General features: G+C 37.4%; 3 protein-coding genes across 3 annotated transcripts in view; all 3 read left to right on the top strand.

Moving 5' to 3' along the window:
- The first annotated feature begins 11,052 nt into the window (after positions 1–11,052).
- Positions 11,053–11,446, top strand: LOC132112113 (histone H4). Its single transcript, XM_059519697.1, has one exon. It carries the CDS (start codon positions 11,094–11,096, stop codon positions 11,403–11,405), a length of 312 nt encoding a protein of 103 aa, XP_059375680.1. The 5' UTR covers positions 11,053–11,093; the 3' UTR covers positions 11,406–11,446.
- A 1,295-nt stretch (positions 11,447–12,741) lies between these two features.
- Positions 12,742–13,174, top strand: LOC132111822 (histone H2B-like). The gene has a single exon (XM_059519439.1). It carries the CDS (start codon positions 12,757–12,759, stop codon positions 13,129–13,131), a length of 375 nt encoding a protein of 124 aa, XP_059375422.1. The 5' UTR covers positions 12,742–12,756; the 3' UTR covers positions 13,132–13,174.
- Positions 13,175–16,959: 3,785 nt separating this feature from the next.
- Positions 16,960–20,476, top strand: part of LOC132111686 (caspase activity and apoptosis inhibitor 1-like) — a 14,388-nt gene continuing 10,871 nt past the window's right edge. Inside the window, exons 1-5 of the mRNA XM_059519227.1 lie at positions 16,960–17,117; positions 17,329–17,481; positions 18,323–18,407; positions 18,529–18,577; positions 18,656–18,720. Of these exons, the coding sequence (XP_059375210.1) occupies positions 17,010–17,117; positions 17,329–17,481; positions 18,323–18,407; positions 18,529–18,577; positions 18,656–18,720 (460 nt within the window). The 5' untranslated portion in view covers positions 16,960–17,009. The remainder of the gene's footprint in view (positions 17,118–17,328; positions 17,482–18,322; positions 18,408–18,528; positions 18,578–18,655; positions 18,721–20,476) is intronic.

Here is a 20,476-nt window from a genome sequence, read left to right as displayed (position 1 = left end):
GGGTAGGGGTGGAAATTATGATTCTTTTTAGAGATTCATTCATTTTCAGTTCGTTCACCAAAATGATTCGTTCAGAATTGTTCACTGATTCGTTCAGTGACCATTTCTTCGTATTACACAAAATAAGCCAGCAGATGGCAAAAAAGAGTGTATTATGTGTTATGTCTTAATTAAGTCAACGAACGTATTCACAAAAACTGATCTGGCTTTATTAAAGTGTGTGTATAATCACATTCAATATACAAAGTCTAATTAAGTTTTTCAGATGAACAAAGCACAAGGTTTTCTTGCCTAATTAGCATTTTAATTGTTTGGTCAGACAGTTTGTATATTATATATTCACATTCATAAATCGGGGATTAAACGTGGAGTTGCTAAATATCAAAACAAGCGTATGTGTACAGTACTTAACTGCGCTTTGCATTTTTGCGAGATTGACATGCTAAATGCCTGGCAGACTAACCCGGTTTACTCTCATTAATTTCGTTCACGAACGAGATAAGCTATGTGCCAGTTCATTTCATTCACGAACGACATGTATCAGCTCATTCAACTCATTCACGAACGACATGTATCAGCTCATTCACGAACGACATGTATCAGCTCATTCGACTCATTCACGAACGACATGTGTATCAGTTCAGTCATTTCATTCACGAACGACATGTATCAGTTCATTCAACTCAATCACGAACGACATGGATACCAGTTCAGTCATTTCGTTCACGAACGATAAGATCTCCAGATCTAGTTCAGACTCATATGAAACTCGTTCATTAAGGGCGTATTCGTTCACTACATTCAACAAATCACATGCTCTGTCACATCTCATACTCGAAGGCTATTGGCTCGAGGTTTAGTAATTCTTTGACAGGATGAAATGGTTGTTACCCGGTTCACTGAGCTGCGCATGCGCTGCTTATAGCGCCGCGCTGCTGTGGAGGGTGGAACTTCACTGAACGAGAAATATGAGTCAGCGGATTACGTGAACGAGAACGATTCGTTCACCTAAAAGGTTCGTTCAAAAAGAACGATTCGTTCACGAACGACACATCACTAGTAAGGGGTAGTTCTCTAAACAAATTATAAGGAATACCTTATGCTTGTGATTGTGTAATGTATAGGTAAAGATATTTTTTTATAACCGTTATATATGGTGGAATTGAGCAGTACTGATTTGTTTTCATGTGAAACTTTCCGTTGACTTTAAGACGCATTCCTGCAGCTCAAGACAACCATGATTTGGAAGTCAAAGCATGTATTGACCTCTACGAGTGAGATAGTTAGGAAGATGAAAAATTGAAAATAGATGGGTAAAATAACCGTGATCATGAGGATTTACTTTAAAATACACTCTAAACTGCTGTGGTTATGTTACCCTCAACTTGAATATATATTATACATAAATACACATATTTGAAAATTATTAACATTATAGATAGTAAGAACCTGAAGTTTATGAAATAAAGAACAAGATGAATTGTTTGATCACCAAGCAATCCTAACAAAACGCTGCTGAAGAATAAAGATTTTTTTTCAAGAGTAGGAATAGTACTTGTCCAAACTATATTACAATATGAAAGACAAGGATAAAGTAAACTATACTATAGTAAAGTGTAAGAAGTAACATAATGCCTAACACTCCTTATTCTGTAGATTTATTTATTGTCCTGCTTACGTAATCGACTTGTTCCCACCAACTCAAAGTCTCATCAACAAAACCTCCCAAGAATTTAGTTGTTGACATTTGAGTCACCTCAGTAGACTCAATAGTAATTTTTGATAAGTCCTTAGGGTATAATTTTATACTAAAAAAAAAATAAAAATAAGCTAATTTGTTTAAACTACACCAATTAGCATAAACAGTTAGACCAACATTTGCATTCTTAATAAATGAATTAAAATATGAGTGAGAGAAAACTACCTTTGTGTCATCAGCAAACATCACTGGAGTAAAAATATGTGAAACATGCAATAAATCATTTACATAAATAAGAAATAGCAATGCTCCAGGTATGGAGCCCTGAGGAACCCCACAGTGTAGACTTGATTTGCACTTAAAACAAACAAACAAACAAACTGTCTTCTATTACAAATGTAATTCTTCAACCATTTATATGTAAAATCATAAAAAACCTTATTTGTGCAACTTTCCAATAAAATGCAATGATTAAATTTATCAAAAGCTTTTGACAGGTCTAAAAACAAATACAAATAAATTATTGATTTTCAAGTCCAAGGGTAACCTTGTCAATCAGGTGACGCAAAGCCATATAAGTACTTTTTTGTGTTTTGTTGGATCATTGTTCTGTAGAAGTATTTCTTCTGCTTCAACAGCTTTCAGACTTCTCCTTCTTTTGTTTTTATGGCGGTTGTCAAACCAACGTACCGGTGCATTACCGCCGCCGACTGGGAATCAGGAGATATTGAGTTCTCAGACTTGCCCCACAGCGACATTTTAATCTGATGTTGTTTGTAGCCATGGGGTGCTTCTCAATATCCCTACTCGTCTCCTCGCTCCTCCGTCCTCCATCCTATGACCCGGAAACCTTCTTCTTCTTCTTCTTCTTCTTCTTCCTTTTAATGGCGGTTGGCAAACAACTTTTAAGTGTGCATTACCGCCACCTTCTGATATGGAGTGTGGATCACAATAGCCTTTTCTCACTGTCACTACTACCCTTAAATAAATAAATAAATACATACATAAATAAGCCAATAAATAACTTCATAAATATCTAATAACATTATTAATATTCATACATTATTATTATTATTATTAAATACAACTTCCTAAGACAACTAAACTCATATCCTTCTACACAGCCCTGTTTTATTCAAAAACACAAATATCGCTCTATACCCAACATGCCCTGAATTCATTTGTAATATTTCCTTCATTTCAAATCTAATTTTTTCTTTCCTAAACCAGTCTTTCAGCCTCATCCTTTCCTCCTTATACCTATGACAATTAATAATTACATGTTCTACTGTTTCGTTAATATTACAGACCTCACACATCCCAGTCTCATGTTTCCCTATTATTTTAAGCGTACTATTTAATCCAGTATGCCCAAATCTCATTCTCGAAATAATGTCCTCTTCTTTTTTATTCCTATTATTTTCTCTCATACCTCCTACCCTCTTTTGGATACTGTAGTACATTCTCGCTTTTGTTTCTATATTCCACTCCTCTTGCCACTTCTTTCTCATTTCTGCTTTAATTATGCTTTTAACATCCGCCTTACTATACCTTATTACCATATCTATCTCAGTTTTTTTTGTAGCATTTTTGGCATATTTATCAGCCAATTCATTTCCCTCTATTCCTATATGGGCTGGAATCCAGATGAATTTTATTACCACTCCTACTCTATTAATTCTATAAACAGCTTGGGCTATTTCCAACAAAATATCCTGTCTTGCTTCTGAATGCATGTTCTTAATACTGGTTAACGCACTGCTTGAATCTGACCCTATTAACACTTCCCTTGACCTACTATTTTCAACCCACTCAAGAGCTAAGAGAATGGCCAGCATTTCTCCTGTATACACTGACAATTTATCATTTACTCTCTTATTAAACATAACATTCTTTTCTGGTATAATGAACGCAGCTCCTACTCTATCATCTTCTGTTTTTGATGCATCTGTATATATCTTAGTAAACATAGAATACTTCTCCTCTAGGTATCTACTAACCTGACTCCTATCAATATTATTCTCTTTCTTCCACTCTAAAAAATGCAAATCTACCCCAAACTCCCCTAATAACCAAGGTGGAACATTAGATAATGGCACAGTTGGGCTTACCGTAATATCTCCTATCCCTATTCCATTGACTGCATTGCTTATTATCCAACCAAAGCTCTTAATCTGTCGTCTTTCCCTTTCTTGACAAGGTTGTAACACCCTCTGAGTCGGGTGACTTCCATTATGCCCTTTTAAATTTGCCCAATACGTTGACGATATCTGATTTCTTCTAATCTCCAATGGCATTTCATTCATTTCTACTTGTAATGCTGCTACTGGAGTTGTTTTAAAAGCACCACAACATAGTCTCAGCGCCTGACTTTGAATAACATCCAACTTTTTTAATAATGTTCTTGAAGCAGACTGGTAAACTGCACATCCATAATCAATAACTGCCCTAATTAAGCCAATATATACTGCTTTCAACGAGGTCCTACTTGCTCCCCACTCTCTACCTCTCAGACACCTTACCACATTCAATATTCTTTTACATTTTTCAACAACACTCTCAATATGTATTTTCCAGTTAAGTTTTTTGTCAAACCATATCCCTAGATATTTAAAACATTCCACTCTCTCTAGATTTTTGTCATAAAGTTTAAGTTGAATCGGTTCTTGATTTTTCCTTTGAGAAAAACAGACTACTTTGGTCTTTCCCACTGAAAACCTAAAACCCCATTCCATTCCCCATCTCTCTACTTCCCCAATTGCCTCTTGCATCTTCCTTACTAAATATTCTATATTTCTTCCCTTTTTCCACATAACACCGTCATCTGCAAATAAAGCAACAGTTATAGATCTATCAACTCTACTAAACACTTCATTTATCATAATTGAAAACAAAACTGGACTAACTATACTCCCTTGAGGAGTTCCATTTTCCACTAAATACTTTGTACCTACTTCTTTACCTACTCTTACTGCGATCCACCTATCAGTTAAAAAGTTCTTGATCCAACTATACATTCTCCCTCTTATTCCCATTTGATAAATCTTAATCATTAGTCCTTGTTTCCACAACATATCGTACGCCTTCTCAACATCAAAAAATACAGATACTATACTTTCTTTATTAATTTGAGCTTTCCTAATTTCATTCTCTAAACATATAGCCGGATCTATTGTGCTTCGTCCCTTTCTAAACCCGCTCTGGTAATCCTTTATCAATTTCTTTGTCTCCAAATAATACTTTAATCTTTCATTTATCATTTTTTCCATAATTTTCCCTACATGTGAAGTTAAAGCAATCGGTCTATAACTTTCTGCCAAAGTCGGATCCTTACCTGGCTTACATATGGGGACAATAATTGATTCTTTCCACTGTTTTGGCAAACATCCCACTTCCCATACCTTATTATATAACTTTAATAACGTTTCTTTACTCTCATCATTTAAATTTTTTATCATACAATAACTTATTTGATCATTCCCTGGCGTTGTTTTTCCTGACTTTCTTAATACATTATTCAACTCACCCATTGTAAACATCACATTTATAGTACTTTCATTTTCCCCATCAACTTGTATTACTTCGACACTATCTCTCACTGTTTTCTCCCTCTGTATCTTTTCCTCATTACTCAAATTACCATTACTATGTACTTTAACAAATGTCCTTGCCAGCAACTCTGCTTTACCTTTGTTCTCTACTATTACTTTCTCTCCTTCTTTCATTATAGGATATCCATACTCTCTTTTATTTCCTGACATTCTCTTTATCATACCCCATACTCTATCTAATGGTGTACTTCTTCCTAGAGATTCACAATACTTCCCCCAAAAGTTTTTCTTAACTCTCTTTATTGTCTTCCTTACCACAGCCTGCTTCCTTTTATATTCAATTAAATCCTGAAAGTTATGTGTTCTTTTCAAAACTTTAAATGCTTTATTTCTCTCTTTTATTACCTTTGTGCACTCCTGCGTCCACCATGGTACTATTTTCTTTCTACTACTGCCTCCTCTTCTTGGTATTGACTCTTTTGCTGCATCTAAAATAATACTACTTATTTCCTCATTCAGATCTTCAACTCCCTGATATAAACAAACCTCCTTTAATTTTCCTTTGGACAAAATTCTAAACTTGTTCCAATCTGCTTCCTCAAATTTCCACCTACTTACTCTCTCTTTCTTTTGCATATCCCTTTCTATTCCAATTTCTGTATATACAGGATAATGATCACTCCCTATAGTACTTTCCTTATTTACTTCCCAACTACTTATCCCTACCAAAGAATGGGACACCAACGTAAGATCTATTGCGGTTTCTGTACCCTTACTTAAATTTATCCTTGTACCAGACCCATCATTTAGACATACTAATTCCTTTTCATCCATTATTTCTTCTAAAATTTCTCCATTTAAATCTTCACTTTCACCCCACACCTTACTATGTGCATTAAAATCCCCGCACCAAATAATTTTCCCTCTCCACTCCTCCAGTATTGACTCTAGTTGTACTCTCTCTAGCTTTTTACATGGGTTATAGAAGTTAATCACTTTAATCTTTTCTTTCTTGTTCCATATTTCAATAACTATTACCTCTAATTCTTGTATTGTTTTTAACCTCCTATATACTATACCCTCTCTAATAAATATGGCACACCCCCCTCCAATTCCATTTCTTCTATCTTCACGTATGATATTATATCCTTTAATAATGAAATCCAGATTAGGTTTGAGCCATGTTTCCTGAATGCAAATGATATCTGGTTTCTTTCCTAGTTTATCAATAAATCCCTTAAACTCATATCCATTTGCTAACAAACTTCTAGCATTCCATTGAATTACCAACATTAAGTAATGTTTTGAGAAGCTGTATCTGCATTCCCTTCTCCATGGTTAAGGTCAGCATGTATCTTTTCCCATGACAAATCTTTCATGTTTAAGAACTTAGCTGCTGCCTTAACTATGATTTTAATCTTCTCTGTTTTTGTTTTTGCTTGTTCTGAACAATTTATGACATATGCTACAAAAAGCACTATCCTATCCATTGACATTCCTGTATTTTCCTGTTCTGACCCCATTTCTTCCTTATTCGTACCACTGTCTTCTTTTCCTCTTCCATTATTACATATTTTCACAGCCTCTGCATATGTTACTTTCTGATTTGATTTCACTTTTTGAACCTCTACTGCCTTTTTCCGGACTTCACAGCCCCCATATGCTGCTGTGTGGTTCCCTCCACAGTTACAACACTTTATTGTAACATTACTCCCACATTCTCCATATGCATGTTCTCCTCCACATCTACCACATCTCTGTTTCCCTTTACATACATTTGCAGTATGCCCATACCGCTGACATTTGTAACATCTTAACGGAGGAGGTACATATTCTCTGACGTTAAAGCTCATGTATCCTACCATCACTTTCATAGGAAGCACCTCATCTTTAAACTGTAGCAGTACGGACTCGCTATCAGTTTTTCCTCCATTCCTGAAAGCCTGCATTCGAGTGATTTCTGTGATCACTCCTCCTTTAATCACTTTCCTTAGTTCTTCCAAATTCTCTTCAATGGGAATTCCTGTTATCACTCCCTTAGTTCCTCTCTTCTCACCAATTATTTTTTTCTCCACTATTTCTTTTTTACATACTGATTGCAGTTTCATAGTTTTATTTTTCTGCTCAGCATTTTTGCATTTCACCAATAGACTTCCATCACGCAACACTTTCGCCATTTCTATTTCCCCAATCGCTTTTTTCAATCCATTTGTAAGAGTGATCAGGCCAACTGATGTAATTTCATTCCCCTCTTTAAATTTAATAATGATCTTAAACTCTTCCATCATTACCTTTTTCCTTACTTCTTGAATTTCTTCATCCTCTTCTAATGTTCTCTTACTTGTCATCTGACTATTTCTATACTCTTTTTTCCCTCCTCCTTTCCTACTCGTACTCTTTTCCCAACCCATCTGCATATCTTCATCCTCTGAAAATCCACTATAATTTGCCATTCTGATCCAGTCACAAATCAGATTATGCCATGAACCCGCACACAAACAACCAAAATAAACTTTGAAGCAACTAAGAGAAAACAAAACAAAAACTTTCCTCTTCAGCAATGTTTCTGCTCGTGTTCAAAATGCTCCCGAGGCCGCGTCTCCAGCCCTCTACCGGAAGTTCGCTCTACCACCAACAACCCGGAAACCGATCGAACACAGCCATCTTGAAGAACATCTCAATTCTCTAATTGCACCACGAGGATCGAGGAGGGAGGAGGCTTCATGAGGAGAGATGATCGAGGATACACAGGTGTATCCTATGCGGAAGTATTTTATCGACTTAACGTGACGCACGTATAAATTCTCCTCCCCCTTCACATCTGTTGTAACAATTTTTATTTATATTTTACCTTTTCACTTCAAATAAACCATGCATGTCATATATTTCAAACAGGGCATCGTGCTTTATTAATATTTATTATGAATGTCTTAATTAACAAACTTTAACAACATAAGGGCAGATCCCTTTAATTACAGCTGATGACACTTTGAAGTAACGCTGAAGGGAGCGAGGATAAATCATTTCACTTGATTCAAGTCCTCCATCCTCACGTCTTTTCCTTGCGTCCTTCCCTCGCATCCTGAAAGGGTGGAGCTAAGACACGAGGAAAGGAAACGAGGATGCACAAATATGAATTGAGAAGCACCCATGGTTTGTTCAACAAGACCTGTTTGGCCCAAATATCTCCTGAAGACGAAACCTACACAAAGTACAAATAAATCTGCAATCTTAACATGATGAAGATCTTCTTCTTCTTCTTGTATTTATAATGGCGGGTGGCAACTAACGTTTAAGATGCATATCCGCCCCCTACTGTGCTGGAGTGTGGACCAGAAATGTATACTTCTGGAGAAAAAATAAATAAATAAATAAATAAATAAATAAAATAAATTAATAACTCCCTTTATAACATTAGGGAATCAATGAATAAATTAATACAATAATCCCCAAGGACTTAAATTCTTTTCATGAAACCAGTTTCTTTAAAAAAAAACCACACAAAGCTTTATATATCTGATCTCCAACTTTAAATAGTTTTTTTAGATTTAATGTGTTCCCTCCATATTTCTTTAATTCATCTCTTAATTTTATCCTTTGATTTTCATATTTGACACATTGGCTAATCACATGTTCTGCTGTTTCTTCTTCCATTCCACACTCACACATACCTGATGGATGTTTTTTTCAATAAATGCATTGTTTTATTCAACCCAGTATGCCCCAATCGCAACCTCGAAATAATTATATGTTCTCTTGTATGTCTACCTATTGATTTGATTCTTCCTACCATTTGTTTAATATTGTATAAATGACGTCCCTTCTTCCCTTCATCCCATTGTTTCTGCCATTCCTTCATAATATTACTCCTTATTTTTGCTTTACTTTCAGCTTTACTAAATGCTACTTCCATAATTCTGTCATGTTTCAGAGCTTGCTTAGCCGACGCGTCTGCAGCTTCATTCCCCTCAATCCCCATATGAGCTGGAATCCACATAATTCTGATTTCTGTTTTTTATATGCTGAAGTCTGAACATAATTTCATACATTTCATATACAATATCAAGTCTGTTATTAGATGATAAAGACTGTAGAGACATCAATGAAGATAAGCTATCTGAACATATCACAACCTTGCCAATTTTATTTTGTTCTATCCACTGCAATGCCGTTAAAATAGCTAACAACTCAACCGTAAACACTGTTAGATGATCAGAAGTTCTTTCTTTAATACTTATCTTCAACTCTGGAATAGTGAATGCAAACCCAGTAAGAACACGCTTAGGATCCTTTGATCCATCTGTGAAAACTGCTATAAAAGATTTATATACAGACCTTAGTCTGTCATCCATTATCTCTGCCCAGTTGCCCTCCCCTTTATGTCTTTTTATTTCCTCTTGAAAATGTAGGTCAACAATTAATGGTGGAAACAGCCAAGGTGGTGTGATTGGATAAGGGACAGTAGGACTGAACTTTCTCTACTCTAACTCCATTTCAATTGCTATTTTTCCTGATGCCCAAGCAAAACAGTCTACCTTTCCCTTTGCACTTTCCCAACATGGGTTTAGACACTTTACTGTTGGGTGCCTTCTTTCATTATGCCCTTTTAGGTTTGCCCAATAATCCATCATCAACTGTTTGAATCGTAAATTTAGAGGTAACTCACCCACCTCCACTTGAACTGCACAAGCTGGAGAGGTCCTTATAGCCCCACAGCAGATACTCCGTGCATGATTTTGAATAACTTCTAGTTTCTTTATTGATGTTTTCGACGCTGATCTAAACACTTCACTTCCATATTCTATCACAGGTCTCATTAAAGCAACATATAAATCTCTCAATGCCCTTCGGCTAGCGCCCCACTCTGACCCAGTTAAGCACCTCATTATATTTAAAATCTTCTTGCATTTTTCCTCTACTTTTCTTACATGATCTGTCCAGTTTAATTTGGAGTCAAATATTACCCCTAAAAACCTAAATCTATTTACCTGCTCAATTAGTTTTCCATACATCAAAATCCTAGCGTCCTTAACCCTCTTCCGAGTAAAAACCATCATCTTTGTCTTCTCTACTGAAAATTTAAAACCCCATGAATAAGACCATTCTTCAATCACTCTTACAGATTCCTGCATTTTCTCTTGAATTAGTGTTAAACTCTTGCCATTCTTCCAAAGGGCCGCATCATCAGCAAACAGTGACTTCCCGATATCATACTTTATTTTACAAAACACATCATTTATCATGATAGAAAAAAGCAATGGGCTTATCACACTACCCTGCGGAGTCCCATTTTCCACTCTAAATTTATTGGACACTGAAGTACCAATTTTTACCTGAATATACCTTTCATATAAAAAGCTTTTAATCCAATTATATATAATTTAATCAATAATCCCTCTTTCCATACCATATCATACGCTTTTTCTACATCTAAAAGAACTGCCATAACAGACTCCTTATTTATTTGAGCTTTTCTAATTTCAGTTTCCAAGCAAACCACAGGATCCATTGTTCCCCGTCCTTTCCGAAAACCACTCTGATAAAGAGATAAAAGTCCCTTATTTTCTACATAAAAAGTCATTCTTTCTACAATCATAACATGATGAAGATTATCTTAAAAATGCTTTAAAACATTGATTTTAATATGAAACACAAGGCAGACATCGTTAGATCAGGTTTTGGATTAAACCTCATTGTTTCCTGCTCTAACCAGCGAAGAGGGGAGCGTCATGGGACGCGCGCTGGTTTCAGTCAGGTCCTGTAAGCAGATGTAAAGAACCTCCCTGCAGCAGTCGTCTCTTATTAGTTTTCGTCGCTCGACTGAAACAAAATACTTCTTCATCATGTCTGGAAGAGGTAAAGGCGGAAAAGGACTCGGAAAAGGAGGCGCTAAGCGTCACCGTAAAGTGCTGCGCGATAACATCCAGGGAATCACCAAACCCGCCATTCGTCGTCTAGCTCGCCGCGGCGGAGTCAAGCGCATCTCCGGTCTGATCTACGAGGAGACCCGCGGTGTGCTGAAGGTGTTCCTGGAGAACGTGATCCGCGACGCCGTCACCTACACCGAGCACGCCAAGAGAAAGACCGTCACCGCCATGGACGTTGTTTACGCGCTCAAACGTCAGGGACGCACCTTGTACGGCTTCGGAGGATAAAAGACGACAACCACAAACCCAACGGCTCTTTTAAGAGCCACACACACTCTCACTTAAAGAGACGAAGTAGTGTTTGTGTTAACGGTTTAATGCCGAAACTATCAAGAAAAGCTGTGAATAATTTTTTAGGCGGGGGTAAATTGTAAGTAGAACTAGAGAACAATGATATATAAGTGATATAAAAAGTTTGTTAGCTTAAAAACAATACACATAGCAAGGGTGTTGTGTGTTTATGCTGCTCTGAGGTGTGCATTTCTTTAATTCTGAGCCCGAAGTTTACTTTTAAACTTAGCTCACGTAATAATAAATGTGGTTTTTAGAGGCGTATACATCTATTTTTGTCATTTTAGATTTTTTTTTTTCTCTCAACAGAATTGACTTCCAGAATCAAAAGAACGTTTAGATCCAAAGGTACTTAAACCCGAAAGTGAGTTTGGCAGGACAACAGAGGAAAATAAATTTTATTTATCCATTTACCTAAATTTGTTACTTCAGACTTATGTGCCCTCTAGAAGCTTGCGTTCTCCAAGTGAAAAGTCACTTTTAAATTTTAAAATGTTCCCTCCTGGTGGAATGACCTCCCCAACTCAATCCGGGCCGATCTTCAAGAATCGGCTTAAAACACATCTCTTCCATCTTTATTTGACCCTCTAACTTTAACACTCACTATTCTACACTATTCTATTCTCAAAAAAAAAATCTTAACTACTTTTCTAATCTTTTTGTATTCTATTTTCTTTTATTATACAATTATAAAAAACCTAACACCAGCTTTGCTCTATTTTTCTATCCTGTTTCTTTTTAAATTATTCAAAAGCCCTTGTTATCTGTACTGTGTTTAAGCTAACAGACTTGTTATAGCACTTATATATATCATTGCTCTTTTGTTGTTTGTAAGTCGCTTTGGATAAAAGCATTACTAAATGTAAATGTTTGATTTTTTTCCTAATTCTCTTTGGTTTATTAGAGGTTTTAATCATTATATCGTTTGATATTGAATCTGTGTAATGTTTTAGACTCAATTCATTGAATAGAATAAAACGATTTCATTGAATAGAATAAAACGAAGAAAAAGAGCGGGAATTGAAATAAAAGAAACTGTCGGTTTCCTCTAGTCGGTCAAACTTGAGCTGTGGGCGGAGTTAAAATATAGCCGCATGTGATTGGCCCTCGTTCCAGCCGTTATTCTTCGAGTTGTCCAATTAAACACGAATTTACGGGTTTGTCCAACTAAAATACGCCATCAGAAACTTCCCCCTCTCTCTGGTAATTAGCATAGGTCAGTCAATAAATGCCTCTGTCCCGCTCTTTCTCATCATTGTCTCGTGAGGTTTTGATCTCCAGCAGCATCATGCCTGAACCAGCAAAGTCCGCGCCGAAGAAAGGCTCTAAGAAGGCCGTCACTAAGAGCGTCGCGAAAGGAGGAAAGAAGCGCAGAAAGTCCAGGAAGGAGAGCTACGCCATCTACGTGTACAAAGTGCTGAAGCAGGTTCATCCTGACACCGGGATCTCTTCGAAGGCGATGGGCATCATGAACTCTTTCGTCAACGACATCTTCGAGCGCATCGCCGGTGAGTCGTCTCGTCTCGCTCACTACAACAAGCGCTCCACCATCACTTCCCGAGAGATCCAGACCGCCGTGCGTCTGCTGCTGCCCGGGGAGCTGGCCAAACACGCCGTGTCTGAGGGCACCAAGGCCGTCACCAAGTACACCAGCTCCAAGTAGAGCTCCGCTGCAGCTCAACACACAAAGGCTCTTTTAAGAGCCACCCGTTTTATCTTCAAAAGAGTGAGTGCTATTTTTCTGTGCAACACTTAGCTAACAAATTAAACTACGAGAATCAAAAAGAAAATGTGAACGTCTAATGCAGTAGAAACCGCGGAATCTTATTTAGAAGAACTAACGATTTAACGTAAAATGAAACCCGTCGAAGTGAACAAACTTCCGGAGCAGTGAGCATCATTTATTTTCCTGAAACGTGTTTTATATGTCCACAAGAAGCCATGCAATAACGACAAATTCTGCCCGAGTTAAATGTCATGGTAAATCCACCATGTGAGCTGACAGGTTATCACAAGATTGTTGCAAGACCAGCATGAAATGTGTGTTCCGCTTCATCAACAGTTACTGTAAAACCATCAGTTGACAGGTTTTTTTTTTTTTTTTTTTTTTAATAATTTAGCAAAGGTTTTTTTTTTTTTTATAATTTAGCAAAGGTTTTAAGATGACCTCCAAACCACAGTGTTTAACATATGAATAACGCACCAACAACGCTAAACGAATACGTCTCTGCTGCGATATTTACTTGTCCAAATTGCCTACAGTCTAATAGAACGCGCATAGCTGGTTCTTGGTTCTTTTTGACCCCAATGGGTTAACTACTTTGAATTCATCTTCATGATAATGGAGCCGCAGTGCAGTTGGGTGAGCTTTAAAACACGTGTGTTTTAAGTTTCTCGATCACCGTAATCTGTTAAAAAAATCACTGTCTCTGGATTATTCTCAGTCAGAATTTGATCCCAAATATCCTCATGAGAACAGTACTTTTTTAGCACTTTATCAATGGGTGCATATGAATAGGAGCCCGCTGAGTGTCCTACAGAGTCCCTTAACTAAAAATGGACCGGTTCTGTCATGTTAAGCTTGGATTTACAATGGCCTTTTATCATGTATGGAGATCCAAGAGCTTTTGAGGCCTCATCAAAAAAATCATTAGACTGTATAACCCTTTTCAGTTCTGGTCTTTGTGACATGTCAAAACCACTTTTCTGCTGGTGGTAAGCTATAAAAGCATCATAGTTCTCCTTAAAAAAACACAGTAAGAAATGAACATCAATTTCTTTTTGAACTGACAATGGTAGGTGATTTTTCTCTCTACATTTCAGAACGAACTTGAAAAGATTTCCTTTGAAATTATTTAACAGCTCATCCATACATGGAGGATTTTCAGTGACCGTGTGTGTCCTAGGCTGATCAAAACCTTCATCGACTTCCTCAGTATTTCCATCATCATTGTCAGCACGTAAAACACGTTCTGTGTGTTTTCGATATACATGTCGCCTAAAAGACTCATATTTTGTAAATGTTGACTGCCAGTTGTTAAGTCCACATGTAATCGTGAAATTGGCTTCATGGGCATGAACGAGTCGTATGTGCTGAATTCGTTTCATCAAGGTGAATGTCCTCCTGGAGCATCTGGAGCACTGGTATGGACGAGGCATGGTGGAGTCAGTATAGGAGATTTATTTGCCTAGTGACAGTTATTGGCAGAGGCTGGTCACCATCCACAACTATTTTGGCAATGTACCTTTGGAGGAACATCAGAGTGTTCTTCAGATGTCTTGGATATGCAAGACTGAACATGAAGTATGTGCAGAAGGCTGAGAGGATTCCTCCGTCGATTTCTGAGTTGTGAAACACCTTTATGTGGTCCACTTCCAGAACGTTTGGAGCTCTTCTTGCAAAGGCCATTTTCCAGTCTCGGTCGGTCAACTGAATAGTTGGGTACGGGCTGTCAAGATCAGTCTATTCAAAGCCAAATGGAAAGAAAAGCTAATTCATCCTGACACTCTTACCATTTGGTGAAAATATTAAAACCTCACACATTCTGGTAACGAACGAAAAGTTAATCCATTTTGACATTGCACTTGTTCTTTAAGGAGGAATGTGAGGCTGTTGTGATGTTGTTCATTGATAGGGTTGTTAAAATAGCAATATTTAGCATTGTGTTATTGGGTAAAATACACTAGATTACTAAGCACATGCATCATCTACATTCTTTACACATTATATGCTCAAATATTTGTTTATAATTCGAATGCGACAATATTCTGATTTGGTGTGCGTAAATTATGTAATAAATAGTAAATTAGATTTTGTTTTGGGTGTTGATGCTACACAGTTAAGAGTAAATTGGGGATAATGTACTCAGGCTATGCAACGCAAACTTATTTCTGATGAAATACACTCTAACAGTGAGAATCAGCCATTTGTGTGTTTATGTGTGTTGTTTTTCATTTACATAATAAAAATAATATAATTTCATCAGCTGGATAATTTTATTATAATTATTTAATATGAGCAAACTTACAAAACTTTTATTTCCTTTATTGCAAGGCTACTCAGATATAGTGGTAAGTTATTTATCTACCATAAGCGATTCGATTCACGATTCATAGGTTTTTGATTCATGAACAGTGTTTACAAATTTAGAACAATTCAATTTGATTCGATTCACAATTGAATCTGATTCGGTTTGATTATAACGATTAAATTATGAACTCTATAAGTGTATTCACAGGATTATTAAAATTATTCCCCTAAATCATTTAAATGCTTACTCAGGGGGCAAATTACACAGCAGCCTTTATGGTTAGAGAACCATAAAAACCTTTTTTCCATTGTTAGATGCTCGTTTAATGATGCTATGACATGACATGGCATACTAAAACTGTATGTAAGCCAAGATTTAAAAAAGAGCTTTATAAGTATTATGTATAAGCTAACATTTTGTCAAACCAGGGGCATAGCCATCATTTCAGTGACAGAAATGTCAAATACAATCATTTTATGTATATAGGTATTATCATAATTATTATTACTATTTTTATTTTTTTTACAAGGAATTCTCTTCTGTATTATTGTTTTTAATTTGCTGTAAGAAATCAAATACACTGCAGGACAATAATCAATCATTTGTAATCGATATTTTTTTCTCCTAATGGCAATTGTATGATTGTTTTATATATGCTAATTAGCAAATATTTAAATTTTCTGCACAGAATAAGGTAGAAAACATAATTTGTACTGTAATAAATTATATGTCAATTAGCACTGCATCATTCATAAACATGTTTTGTGTGTGTTTTTTTTTTGTTTTTTTTAGCGTTTCATCAGTTCATTCTGCTTTTATTCAGTTTAGCTGCAGATAAAGCCTTGCACGTCTATGAAAGCGAGATCACTTCTCTTTCAGTGTGAAAGCTTCTTTATCTCATTTTCACAAGATAAAATGCTATAGTAGCTATTTATCTTTTTATCTCCATCAGCGAATGATTCTGAGAGAAAAAGCGCCAGATCGCATCTGATTATCAGATAAACCACACGCTCTTATTTCAAGGTCGTTGTTAATGCTGTGGTTATTTTAACAGTTTCCTTCATTGTAGTATCTTCACAAAGAGTAGTCTACTACATAAATGAGTTGAAGTCAATCTTTACTTCTATCTTCAGAGACTGCACAGGCATCGGCATCGCAGGCCGTCTCTATCAAGGATTCCGTTACACAAACTTCATGGTAAGAACACAACACTTATAACACAACAACGACACCTTGTGGTTACTCCACGATACTACATCCTCACATTCGATTCATCCGCATTGTTTAAACACATTTATCATTCAATGAAACTGTGCATATGATTTAGACACTTACATTCCTGTAAGTGTAAGTACACACATTTAATTATTAGTATTATTAGTTGTTTATTTAATTATATTTTTATCTATAAAAGTGGAAGAAAATAAATCAAGCCGCGTTGTCTCGACTTCTCTGATTGGACAGGGTGTTGTTTGACGTCATTGAGGTGCGACGGCGCTGCTGCATTGGAATGATGCAGGAGGGAAAGAAAAGAGGTAAAGAAAAGAAACGAGGACACTGTGACCGAGAGCAGAGTGATGGAGAGATGAAGAGGAACAACACTGGATCCAGCACCGAGGTGAGAGACACGGAGAGACGCGTTTATGACTCCGTAGATTACAATAGTAACAAATCAAAACCCGCTGATGAACGAAGATGCAGCTGGAGTTTTCTTGACTTCTAATAATCACCACTCTCAGCGAAATCTCCCACAGCTATAAGTGTGTGTGTGTGTGTGTGTGTGTGTGTGTGTGTGTGTGTGTGTGTGTGTGTCTGTCTGTGTCTGAAAGGAGCCCAGTGATCTGGAGGAGGGAGGACTGGACCTGAACAAGATCTTCAGACCCATCAGCTCCTACATGCAGGACCGCGAGGAGATGCTGGAGCAGTGTTTTCATGTGCTGGGAGAGAAAAAACTCTTGAAGATGCTCCCGGATCAACTCAAGGTGCCTTTATTTTGATCCTAAGTCACCCACATTGTTCTTGGGAGATGATTTATGTGGTATGTAAGGAGGACTATCATTATCTGTCATAAGTATCCTGTTCATCTCAGTGTCAGCAGCAGAAGTGCAGATAGTGTCTGGAACTGAACACAAGCTTCTGAAAAACTACTTTCACTTGCTCCATGCATTCATTTGAATTAAAGAGGAGTCTAATTCTGTCTGCTGGTGTTGGAGTTAAACGCCTGCTCTGTGATGTTCAGAGTATCTCTGGTTCTCGGAAATATTTGAGGCTGTATGTTGATGTCTCTGGAACCAGACGCTTCTTCAAAAGCAGATCATTCAGACTTCTTTGTACTCTTCTTTTGACCGCTCACAATAACTGATTGTATGTTAGACTGGCCGTGAGATATTATATCTTCTATTCTGTATTATTTCTCATATTAATGTGGAAGTCCAACCAAAGAAACACTAATCATGGTATATGTTATCAGTTATACATCAGTTTATGGAGTCCGCTTGTGTCGTTCTCCTAAACATGAGTTTGTACTGATAATTAAAGATTCAAGTTTTCTTTGAAAAAGGGAAGGGAAATATTGATGATCTTTCCTTCACTTTCACTCATTTCCCAGTAACTAATGCACAGTACACACAAAGCAGCAGACAAGTAGAAGATTTACACAATTAAATTCACCAGATTGTTTCAACAGAAAGTGACAGTGGAGACGTTTGTTAGGTTTCAGAGTGAGAATGTGACTCTTGATGTCCAGCAGAGCTCATTATGTGAACACAGAGTCCCGAACCCTTCTGTGAGTGAAAGCTCATGAACGGCTGTTGTTTCCCGCAGGACTCTTCGTTCAGTGAGATCAAGAAACTGTGCTGGGATCAGCTGCAGCAGCTCTCTGACGTTCATCTGCTGGAGATTCTGGAGGGTAAACCTCTAATTCAGCTCCACTTTCATCTGAACACACAGATCCAAAGCTGCTCGTTCTTCTCGCTGCTGGCTCTGTGTTGTGTTTGATGAATACTTTATGGTTGTCTTTGTTCGTAAAGGTAAAGAGTTATCAGCTGCAGCTGAAGAGAAGAACTTCGCTGACAGCCAGTGAGTCAAAACTCTCATAAATATTAAATATTAAACATAATATTGAAGTTTTGATAACGTACTGATTGACATTCACAGGCAGGACAGTAACGTGGACTCCACTTCGTCTCTGAGAGAAGATCCTGAAACAGAAGAAAAGCAAGGTAAAGAACTCATTATAGATGTGGATTATTGTTTCTGAGTGTTAGATTGAGTGTGTCTCTCTCTCTCTCTCTGTGTGTGTGTGTGTGTTAGGGCTGTGCGATCAATCGAAATCGAAATAAAATTGCGATTTGAGTGTGCGCGATTTCTCAATCGCTCTATAGCACGATTTTCCTTGGCCCGACCTCCTGCAGTATGTTATCTGAAACAATCAGGATGCAGCGTGCCTAAGTGGAGCACGAGAACAGAGCAGACTGGGCATGTGCCTGACTCCAGGCTCACACACTCTGTCTGTGATGCTAGCCTTTTTTTTCTGAGCCCATGTTAACGGAACAGAAGGTTCACACTGCACGCAGTAAAAGAAGAGAACAGAAAAGGTTATAAATAGAAAGGTGCGAAAAGATTTAATATGATCTGAGCACGCGCATCTGGTTTTGTTAACAGAGCAAAGAAAATCTGCGTGCGAGCGGATAGATTCAAGATTTTAATGTGCTTTTCGCCTTACAATAATGCGCTTCTGAACCGCGTACACATAACTTGCTGGATACGCACTGCAGACACTGTGTGAACCTTGGGCAAAACATAAAACACCTGAGGCACCGCTACAGTAAATAAATAAATCCCTGAACAGGTTTTCTTTAATTTTTTTATTATTTTTTGCCATATGTCTAGATATTTTGTTTGACATCTTTACTTAGTGATTATATTGACTTATGTCTGTTCTAGAGACATGTTACAACTTTTTGATAAAGCTCTCATTTGTTTACTTTTAGAAATATGTTTCAAATTTATACTGAATGCATTTATGACTTTAAAGCATGTCTGTGTGTGTCAAAATCGTGATTAAAATCGAAATCGCAAAATTGATAAAAAAAAAATTGTGATAGGTTTTTTTTGTCCATATTGCACAGCCCTAGTGTGTGTCTCTGTCTGTCTGTGTGCTCTTGTTTTTGTGTCATATCAGGACACAACTCTGTATAATGACATGGGTATGACACAGGTATTACAAGGAGAGGGTGACTTATGAGGACATAACCCATGTCCCCATTTTTCAAAACGCTTATAAATCATACAGAATGAGTTTTTTTGAGAAAGTAAAAATGCACAAAGTTTCCTGTGAGGGTTAGGGTTAGGTGTAGGGTTGTGTGTCTCTGTCTCGGTGTGTGCGTGTGTGTCTCTCTGTGTGTGCGTGTGTGTCTCTGTCTCTCTGTGTGTGTGTGTGTGTGTCTCTGTGTGTGTGTGTCTCTGTCTCTCTGTGTGTGCGTGTGTGTCTCTGTCTCTCTGTGTGTGTGTGTGCGTGTGTGTCTCTGTCTCTGTGTGTGTGTGTGTGTGCGTGTGTGTCTCTGTCTCTCTGTGTGTGTGTGCGTGTGTGTCTCTGTCTCTCTGTGTGTGTGTGCGTGTGTGTCTCTGTCTCTCTGTGTGTGTGTGTCTCTGTCTCTGTCTCTGTGTGTGTGTCTCTGAGTGTGTGTGTCTCTGTGTGTGTGTGTCTCTGTGTGTGTCTCTGTCTCTCTCTGTGTGTGCTTGTGTCTGTCTCTGTGTGTGTGTATTTATGTGTGTGTGCGTGTGTGTATTTCTGTGTGTGTGTGTTTGTCTTTCTGTGTGTGTGTGTGTGTGTGTGTCTTTCTCTGTGTGTGTGTGTGTGTGTGTGTGTGTGTGTCTTTCTCTGTGTGTGTGTGTACGTCTTTCTCTGTGCGTGTATCTCTGTCTCTTTGTGTTTGTGTGTGTCTCTGGCCCTCTGTGTGTGTGTGTGTGTGTGTG

Source organism: Carassius carassius, chromosome 2 (genome assembly GCF_963082965.1).
Source record: "Carassius carassius chromosome 2, fCarCar2.1, whole genome shotgun sequence".
In the NCBI taxonomy this organism is placed as follows: Eukaryota; Metazoa; Chordata; class Actinopteri; order Cypriniformes; family Cyprinidae; genus Carassius; species Carassius carassius.
The sequence above is the reverse complement of the archived record's forward strand: the minus strand, read 5'-3'. Positions and strand labels throughout refer to the sequence as shown.